At 36.4% G+C, this 10,269-nt stretch overlaps 2 protein-coding genes across 2 annotated transcripts; both read left to right on the top strand.

Annotated features, from left to right (window-relative positions):
* Window positions 1-3,535: 3,535 nt before the first annotated feature.
* LOC142224935 (uncharacterized) lies at window positions 3,536-4,783 on the top strand. Its single transcript, XM_075294713.1, has one exon. The coding sequence runs from the start codon at window positions 3,536-3,538 to the stop codon at window positions 4,781-4,783; it is 1,248 nt and encodes a 415-aa protein (XP_075150828.1).
* Window positions 4,784-4,862: 79 nt separating this feature from the next.
* Window positions 4,863-9,313, top strand: LOC142224934 (uncharacterized). Its single transcript, XM_075294712.1, has 3 exons — window positions 4,863-5,938; window positions 5,986-6,574; window positions 8,174-9,313. The coding sequence occupies exons 1-3, from the start codon at window positions 4,863-4,865 to the stop codon at window positions 9,311-9,313; spliced, it is 2,805 nt and encodes a 934-aa protein (XP_075150827.1).
* The last annotated feature ends 956 nt before the right edge of the window (window positions 9,314-10,269 follow it).

The following is a 10,269-nucleotide window of genomic DNA, read 5'->3' as shown; positions in this document are numbered from 1 at the left end:
AATTTATTTATTCATAAGTGGCATGTGGTTTTATGTGAGCATGATAGAAGGGTAGTGTAATTGAAAAAGTGTAACTGTTCTTGTTCTGAATTTTGTATATTGCATCATTTATTGATGCAATATACAATTTGATTTTGGAAGAAATCGGTTCAGAATTAGATATAGCTCCCATATATATCTTTCGCCCGATATGGACTTATATGGCCCCAGAAGCCAGAGTTTCACCCTGATTTGCTTAAAATTTTGCTCACGAAGAACAATTGGTACTATAGTTAAGTGTGCTAAATTTTATTGAAATCGGTTCAGATTTAGATATAGCTCCCATATATTTTTTTCGCCCGATATGGACTAATATGGTCCCAGAAGCCAGAGTTTTACTCCAATTTGGTTGAAATTTTGCACTAGGAGTACAATTAGTAGTGTACTCAAGTTAGATATAGATCCCATATATTTTTTTCGCCCGATATGGACTAATATGGTCCCAGAAGCCAGAGTTTTACTCCAATTTGGTTGAAATTTTGCACTAGGAGTACAATTAGTAGTGTACTCAAGTGTGCCAAATTTTATTGAAATCGGTTCAGATTTAGATATAGCTCCCGTAGATATCGTTCGCCCGATTTACACTCATATGGCCACAGAGGCCAATTTTTTACTCCGATATAGTTGAAATTTTGCACAGGGAGTAGAATTACCATAGTAGCTATGCGTGCCAAATTTGGTTGTAATCGGTTCAGATTTATATATATATATATATATATATATATATATATATATATATATATATATATATATATATATATATATATATATATATATATATATATATATATATATATATATATATATATATATATATATATATATATATATATATATATATATATATATATATATATATATATATATATATATATATATATATATATATATATATATATATATATATATATATATATATGTTTTTCTACTTTCGACAAAAATGGTCAAAATACCTTGTATATTGTAAAATCGCCTCTGCTTAGTCGAAAATTTTAAAAATTACTCTAATTTTCCTAAACTTCTAATACATATATGTCGTGCGATAAATCATAAATAAACTTTTGCGAAGTTTCCTTAAAATATCCTGCGCCACACTGCTTCTTTATTGCTTCTATGGCCACTTCTCTGTCGTAAATTCGTGACAGAGTATCAGGTACTATATTAAGACGACCTTTACGATGTTCTATGGTAAAAGTAAAACCCTGTAACTTTAGAGACCATCGCGCTAGGCGTCCTGACAAGTCCTTTTGGCTCATAAGCCACTTTAGGCTTGCGTGTTCCGTTATCACTTTAAACTCGTGTCCTTCTACGTACGGCCTATACTTCTCTAGGCGACCACGACTGTCGATGACAGTAATAATTTATATATACGTATGTAAAGGGTGATTTGTTAAGAGCTTGATAATTTTTTAAAAAAAAAAACGCATAAAATTTGCAAAATCTCATCGGTTCTTTATTTGAAACGTTAGATTGGTCCATGACATTTACTTTTTGAAGATAATTTCATTTAAATGTTGACCGCGGCTGCGTCTTAGGTGGTCCATTCGGAAAGTCCAATTTTGGGCAACTTTTTCGAGCATTTCGGTCGGTATAGCCCGAATTTCTTCGGAAATGTTGTCTTCCAAAGCTGGAATAGTTGCTGGCTTATTTCTGTAGACTTTAGACTTGACGTAGCCCCACAAAAAATAGTCTAAAGGCGTCAAATCGCATGATCTTGGTGGCCAACTTACCGGTCCATTTCTTGAGATGAATTGTTCTCCGAAGTTTTCCCTCAAAATGGCCATAGAATCGCGAGCTGTGTGGCATGTAGCGCCATCTTGTTGAAACCACATGTCAACCAAGTTCAGTTCTTCCATTTTTGGCAACAAAAAGTTTGTTAGCATCGAACGATAGCGATCGCCATTCACCGTAACGTTGCGTCCAACAGCATCTTTGAAAAAATACGGTCCAATGATTCCACCAGCGTACAAACCACACCAAACAGTGCATTTTTCGGGATGCATGGGCAGTTCTTGAACGGCTTCTGGTTGCTCTTCACTCCAAATGCGGCAATTTTGCTTATTTACGTAGCCATTCAACCAGAAATGAGCCTCATCGCTGAACAAAATTTGTCGATAAAAAAGCGGATTTTCTGCCACTGATTTTGGTAATAAAATTCAATGATTTGCAAGCGTTGCTCGTTAGTAAGTCTATTCATGATGAAATGTCAAAGCATACTGAGCATCTTTCTCTTTGACACCATGTCTGAAATCCCACGTGATCTGTCAAATACTAATGCATGAAAATCCTAACCTCAAAAGAATCACCCTTTATATGCTAAACATTAAACGTACTTTTAATTTAATTGACTTGACAATAATTTTTAACTGTAGTAGGCTTTGAAAATATAAATTTTTTCTTTGGATTTTCATGTTTAATTTTTTCTTGTCATTGTTGTTTGAATATTCGTTTGAATTGAGTTGTACGGGGAAATTGTATTGTAAGTTTCTTTTACATATTTTCTTTTCTTAATTTTAACCTATTTTATTTCCTAGAATAAAACGCATTTTTGTTAAATTGAACCTGGAGTTTTATTGCTTTATGCCCCGCAGACAAACAACAAATTTTTATTAATACAATTTGTGGAGCTGTTTTTGAGGTCCTGAAAAGCCTGAGTTTTTAGTGTTTTACTCGTAGGCGAGGAAATATTTGCAGCTGATTTTTATAAATATTTAGAAAGCCATCGTATCGAACCCCAAGAAAATCAAAGAAGCCAAAAACGACGAGTGCTTTGAATCGAACATTTGATGAGAGCCAAGGCGGATCTGATAGACCATCTAATGTCGAAGGACGTATTAGTGAGGTTCGTGGTACGTCTAATTTTGGAGGACAGAATATTGGAGCTGGTGATTCATCTTATCATGGAGAATGCAATGAAGATGTTGTTGGTCTATCGAGCTCTGCAGGAGATGTACCACCTGTTTTGCCGCCAGAGGATTCACGAACAAGCAATCCAATCGACATTGAAAGACGGTTGGACAGCTTGCGTTTTGAGATGCAGCAACAAATGATGCAAATGCAGCGTACGATTTTGTCTCAGATAAATATGGTTAATGTGCAGATTGAACGGTCAGGACTGTCAAACTCTCACGCTCGTGATGACAATGACAATTTCCAGAACCGTTAGTGCAAGCTGTTGTAGAGAATACATCGGTGCAGTCCAGCGGCACAGTTTCCAAACCACATAAAATTTATCCCCTTCCCGAATTTAATGGTTGCCCTGAAGAATGGGCAATTTTCATTGAGGATTTCAAGAGTACTACGCGAGAATTTGAGTACTCAGATCTGCAGAATATTATGCGACTTCGAGATTCATTGAAAGGCCAAGCCAGGGAAACCGTGAAGGCTCTACTTTCGAATTCGTCCAATGTAAGTGCCATAATTCAAATGTTGGAAGAAACGTTCGGTCGCCCGAAGTACTACGCGAGAATTTGAGTACTCAGATCTGCAGAATATTATGCGACTTCGAGATTCATTGAAAGGCCAAGCCAGGGAAACCGTGAAGGCTCTACTTTCGAATTCGTCCAATGTAAGTGCCATAATTCAAATGTTGGAAGAAACGTTCGGTCGCCCGGAGCAATTAATAAAGAACCAAATCTCAAACGTTAGAAAGTTAAACCCTGTGACTGAGGGTGACATGGATTCTCTAGTAATATTTGCCAATAAGGTAATTAATATGCAGACGTTTTTGAGAAACGCGCATGGAGAACATCATCTGTCTAACCCAACCCTTTTGAGCGAATTGGTAAGTAAACTGCCCTTCAATCGTAGGGTCCAATGGGCCGAGAAATGCTTGACTCTCAATGGACCCGCTAATGTAAGCGATTTTAGTGAATGGCTGCATGTAATAAGAAAACTGGCTAACATGGTAATAGATTCATGTCCAATTGAAGAGACCACGACGCAAAGATCGAAGATATTTAAGAAATGCAATTACGCCACAGTTCAAATTCAATTATGTAGAATCTGCGAAGGCGGTTGTAAGAGTTTAGAGGAGTGTAACAAATTTGTCAACTGGAGCACTCAAGAAAGAGTTGATGCAGTGAAACAATTGCGATTATGTTTCTGTTGCCTAAAAGGAGGTCATCGTGTGTCTAAGTGCTTCAAAAGAATGGCATGTACCCATTGTGGCGAAAAACACCACAGCTTGCTTCACTTAAATAAATCTGGACCCAATGGGAACCTCGAGATGCGAAATTGTCATGTGGATGGTGTTAGTAGCAGCGTGGTTTTCCAAGTTGTACCAGTCCATTTGTACGCCAATAATCGTAAAGTCACTACTTATGCTTTCGTAGATGATGGCGCAAATGCTACCATAATCGATAAAGAAATTGCAACAATGCTCGGAATAAAAGGCAAAACAGATTCTTTGCATATTCAATGGTTGAATCAACAGACAAGTCGTGAGCAATGTGAAAATATCCAGATAGAAATTAGTGGAACTCATGAAGACGCAGACATTTATAAGATATCAAACGTATACACCTCAAGAAATCTTTCACTTCCTGTTCAAAGCTTAGATGCTAATACTGTCAACGAACATTGTCACCTAAAACACATTCCATATATTCCATATAGCTCAGTTAAACCACGATTAATTATTAGCCTTACGCATGCTTATTTGACAACCCCTTTGCAAACTCCACTTACGACAAAAGAGTCTGGATTAATTGCTATTAAGACAAGATTGGGATGGATTGTCTAGAAATAACACAGTAAATATTGACAAAAAGCATTGCTTAATTATAAACAAGAGCAGTAACGTCGAAGAATAGATTAAGACAATGATGGATGAGTATTTCAACATGGAAACTTTCGGTGTGAGGGAACAATCCAAAGATTACCTATCTGAAGGAGACCAAAAGGCAATATACTTCTTAAATAAATCAATTCGCAAAATTGAAGATGGGTTTGAATGTGGTTTGATTTGGAAAGAAGACTTTTCCGAATTTCCCAAGACCTGCTGCATGGCGTATAAACGGCTTCTAACGACGGAGCGCAAAATGAAGGCAGACGCAGATTTTTCAAAAAGGTATTGTGAGAAAATTGAAGAATATATTGCGAAGGATTACGTAAGAAAATTGGAGAAGTCTGAAGCGAACATAACAACATCAAAAACATTTTATTTACCGCACTTTGGAGTGATAAATCCAAACAAACCAGGAATTCGAATTGTTTTCGACGCTGCTGCGAAAATACATGGAATGTCATTCAATGATGCGTTGGTTACTGGACCCGATTTGAATAAACCATTGTTGGAAACCCTGATGAAATTCCGGGAAGCTAAAGTCGCAGTAGTTGGCGATATAAAGGAGATGTTCCTTCATATTAAAATTCCAAAGGAAGATGAACAATCACATCGATTTTTATGGCGGAATGGCAATACTTCTCAGGACGTTGATATATATGTTATGCAAAGGGTTATGTTTGGTGCCACCTGCTCTCCAACTATAGCACAGTTTGTGAAAAATTATAACGCTGAAAATTTCCGAGAGCAGTACCCTAGGGCAGTAGAAGGAATTGTTAATAGACACTATGTCGACGATTACGTCGACTCATTCAAAACTGAGGAAGAAGCTGTGGAAGTTATTGGAGACGTTATTAGAATACACAAACATGGAGGTTTTGAGCTAAGAAAGATACAGTCGAACTCACACAAGGTAATGCATTTATATGGTGATGGAGAACTTATGGACAATATAAATGTCGAAAAGAAGGATAACAGAATACTGGGAATGTATTGGTCAGTGAAGTCTGACACATTTACATTCGTTTTGAAGCTTAATAAAGTTGATCCAGAAATCTTAACCCTTAAAAAACGTCCTAAATGGCCTACTGGCGGACAGAAAATGGTAAGGAGGTAAAAGTAATGTTTGTTATGGGAAAAACTTCATGTGCCCCAAATAGATACCGTACGATTCCAAAACTAGAGCTCCAAGCAGCTGTAATGGGAGTTCGCTTGAAGAATAAGATAATTGCTGCCCATACAATAATGATACGCAAAGTAGTTTTTTGGAGCGATTCGAGTGCAGTAATTATGTGGATAAAATCGGACCATCGACAATATAAACAATTCGTTGCAAATCGTGTGTCTGAGATCTTGGACTCAAGTAATGTAGAACAGTGGCGATGGATATCGGGAAAAGATAATCCCGCAGATGAAGCAACTAGGTTCAAAAATGGATTTCAATATAAAGCCGACGGTAAATGGAAAAATGGACCAGGATTCCTTTGTCTTAACGAAAATCTTTGGCCCAAACAGACTTTCAATGAAGATTTGAATGAAAATACTGAAGAGCTACGAATTAAGTTTGTCTGTGTGGTCAATAAAAGCTTTCCAGCAATTACAACAGATATTAACAGATTCTCGAGCTACAGGCGATTGAAGAGAAGCATGGCGTTTGTATTCAGATACATTTCAAATTTGAAAAAGAGGTGCAAAAAAGAAGAATTAATATATGGCGAACTTTCTGCAGAAGAGGAAATGCGAGCCGAGGTATATATAATTAAAAACGCACAACAAGAAATGTTTCAAGAAGATTATGTCATACTTGACCGTGGTATGTCTGTACCCAAGGATCAAGGCCGTATTCAGGGGGGGGATGAGGGGGATCAAACCCCCCCCCGAAATGAATGAATATTTTTATATAAATAAATATATATTTTTAGCTGCATAGAAAAATCTTATCGAAGATGTTGAAGAGAAGCTGGAGGTTTTATTTTGAAAAACGCTTACCTATAAAACTTGCACAAATCATAGAATACTAGTTGAAAAGTCCGTCAAACGACGGTCGAAAAAAACAAATTGTTTTTGTTCTCGCACCACAAATTTCATTTTTGGAAAATGTATTTCTGCTTTTTATGTGTGTTTGTTGTTCTTTTTGTGAACATGACTCGCTTTGTTTGGCCATAGCAACAACAACGAAACAGCCAAACACACATGTGTAAATGAAATGGAGCAAAACCTGCGAAAAGAACCTGCCTAATTCAGCGATGGAAGCAATAAAGAGATATTTCCAAACGTACATATTCTTTTAAAAATTTTGGTCACTTTGCCAGTTACTCAGGGATGGAAAATACAATTTTTAAGAAAGTACAAAAAAGGTATTTTTTGAGCGGAAAGGTACTTTTTACTAAATTTCAACAAAAATTTCACTGGAAGATTATTGTCAAGAGACTGAATTTTAAAGAAAATAAAATTTTGACAAAATTTTCTATAGAAATAAAATTTTGCAAAAATTTCCTATAGAAATAAAATTTTTACAAAATTTTCTATAGAAATAAAATCTTGCAAAAATTCTATATAGAAATAAAATTTTGACAACATTTTCTACCGAAATAAAAAATCGATAATATAGAATCGCATTCTTTTTTCGACTAAAACTTTCTTGAAGTTCAATAAAATCCTGTTTTTGACTATGTCTTTTACAAAATCGAGATTTTCTTCCCACATGAACATGTCGGTTTTGCCATATTTGTAAAAGACTATTAGCAAATAAGGTTGATAAAGACTTTCTCAAAATATTAAAATATTTTGTCAAAGCTATTGTACCCTAAATCTGATATCGACTCAAAAATGTCTACTCAAAAGGTACTAAATTATTCGCGGGGGTACTACGGTAATGACCGGGGTGAAAAAGGTTTGAAAAAAGTACTATAGTACTGCATTTTCCATCCCTGCAGTTACTACGTGCTCATCCGAACGTTCATTTTCAACAATGAAGAGATTAAAGACGTATCTTATAAATTCGACTAGCGAGAGTAGACTCAAAGGATTGGCATTAATGTCGGTTCATCGCCGAATAAATGTGCCGACTGAAGAAGTCATTGATTTATTTGCTGCCCAAAAAGCCCGTCGGCTCAATTTAATAGTATAAAAATATTGTATACATACCTATGCATAAATAAAATTTTCTACACATCAGATTATATTAATATATTTTTTTTAAAGTTGAACCCCCCCCGAATTAAAATCCTGGCTACGGCCTTGCCAAGGATAGTAATATAAGAAGCCTTAACCTCTATACGGAAGAAGGGTTAATTAGAGCAAAGGGCGACTAGAAAATGCAAGAGTTCTTCCTATGTCCGTTCGAAGACCTATAATTCTCGCCAAGACGCAAAGGTAACAATGCTTATAGTTCAGTACTACCACCAGAAACTACATCACATTAATCGAGCAACCATCATATCCGAAATCCGACAGAAATTTTGGGTCGTATCAGTCAGAGTAGCATTGAACAAAGTGGAGAGTCGTTGCCAGTTTTGTAAAAACCGAAGATCTCAAGCGGTACAACCCCAAATGGCTCCTCTTCCTGCTGACAGGGTTACCCCTTATGTAAGGCCGTTCAGTTATTGTGGCGTAGATCTGTTTGGTCCATGTTACGTAACAATTCGTAGAAGCCGTGAAAAACGATGGGTAGCAGTCTTCACTTGTCTCACAGTCAGAGCGATTCATCTTGAGATAGTAGCAAATACGTCGACTGACTCATTTTTGCTGGCCCTTCGTAATTTTATGAATAGACGTGGTGTTCCTGTCCAGATTCGTAGTGATAATGGTACCAATTTTGTAGGGATAAATAAGGAATTGCATCATGACTCTACATTTATTGACTTCAACTCAGTAACCGAGAAATTGGGCCCTCTTGGCATTAAATGGATTTTTAATACACCTATGAATCCGAGTGCAGGAGGAGCCTGGGAAAGACTTATTCAATCGGTTAAGAAGGTGATGGCACATATAGTAACTGAAAAAGCACCGCAACTGGAAACTTTTCGAAGTCTTCTTATAGAGGCAGAAAATATTGTGAATTCGAGGCCTCTGACTCATCTTCCTATCACTATAGATGATCCACAACCCCTTACCCCCAATCACTTTTTATTAGGTTGTTGTAACTCCACACAAACACCGTCGCCTTTCTATCCGCAAAATCTATGTCTTAGGAAGCAGTGGAAAATATTGAAAAGCCTCAAGGACTGTTGGTGGCGTCGTTGGATTCGTGAATATTTGCCAGACTTAATTCGAAGAGCAAAATGGTGTTCTCCGAAAACAACAATTAATATAGGCTCACTAGTTTATCTGATAGATGCCGATGTTTCAAGATCTAATTGGAGATTGGGAAGAATTGTGAGGCTTTTCCCTAGCAAGGATGGAATTGTTAGATCAGCGGAAGTTCGAACCTCAGCTGGTATTCTAAGGAGGCCACTTTCTAAACTTGCAATAATCGAAACTGAATAGTAGAAATAAATATGGATAACATATTTCCAATTTAGGGAGGGGGAGGATGTCGATGACAGTAATAATTTATATATACGTATGTATATGCTAAACATTAAACGAACTTTCCATTTTACTTATTTTATTGAATCTTAGTATGCTTTTAATTTAATTGACTTGACAATAATTTTTAACTGTAGTAGGATTTTAAAATATAAATTTTTTCTTTGGATTTTCATGTTTAATTTTTTCTTGTCATTGTTGTTTGAATTGAGTTGTACGGGGAAATTGTATTGTAAGTTTCTTTTACATATTTTCTTTTCTTAATTTTAACCTATTTTATTTCCTAGAATAAAACGCATTTTTGTTAAATTGAAACTGGAGTTTTATTGCTTTATGCCCCGCAGACAAACAACAACGACTGCTAAGCACTCTAACTCCGTCACCGTATAGTTTCTCTGACATTTGTTCAATTTTTGTGACATAAAAGCGATAGGCTTTTCATTCCCGTTCTCATCTTCCTGAGCTAAAACAGCACCAATCCCATACATACTTGCGTCGCGCTGAATGATAAACGGCTTTTTATAGTCCGGATTTATTAGTACTGGTGCCGTTGTAAGTTTATCCTTAAGCTCATCGAATGATCTCTGGGCCTCATCACTGCAAACAAATACCTTCTTTTTAGCCAATAATTCTGCCAACGGATAAACCGTCGATACCATCCTGTCATTCCTAGAAATCGACGAAGCTGTTTGTTATTTTTAGGGGTGGTAAATCGCGTATAGCTGTAATCTTTTCTTCATCTATCTGCAATGTACCATTTCCAACAACGTATCCCAGATATTTTACACTTTTCATGGCGAAATTGCTCTTGCCAACATTTATTGTCAATCCTGCCTTCCGAAACCTTGTGGCTATTTCTAACAGATGACTCAAATGATCCCCGAAATTTTCAGAGAATACTAATAGGTCATCTA

Source organism: Haematobia irritans, chromosome 2, assembly GCF_050003625.1.
Source record: "Haematobia irritans isolate KBUSLIRL chromosome 2, ASM5000362v1, whole genome shotgun sequence".
Classification (NCBI taxonomy): Eukaryota; Metazoa; Arthropoda; class Insecta; order Diptera; family Muscidae; genus Haematobia; species Haematobia irritans.
Note: the sequence above shows the minus strand (reverse complement) of the source record. Positions and strands in the feature narration are given on the sequence as shown.

Coding starts and splice junctions, on each gene's coding strand:
- LOC142224935 (XM_075294713.1), top strand. CDS start 3,536: ATGCGACTTCGAGATTCATTGAAAGGCCAAGCCAGGGAAACCGTGAAG.
- LOC142224934 (XM_075294712.1), top strand. CDS start 4,863: ATGATGGATGAGTATTTCAACATGGAAACTTTCGGTGTGAGGGAACAA. Junction 5,939..5,985: donor GGACAGAAAATGGTAAGGAG/GTAAAAGTAATG, acceptor TGCCCCAAATAG/ATACCGTACGATTCCAAAAC. Junction 6,575..8,173: donor AAGAGGAAATGCGAGCCGAG/GTATATATAATT, acceptor GTCCGTTCGAAG/ACCTATAATTCTCGCCAAGA.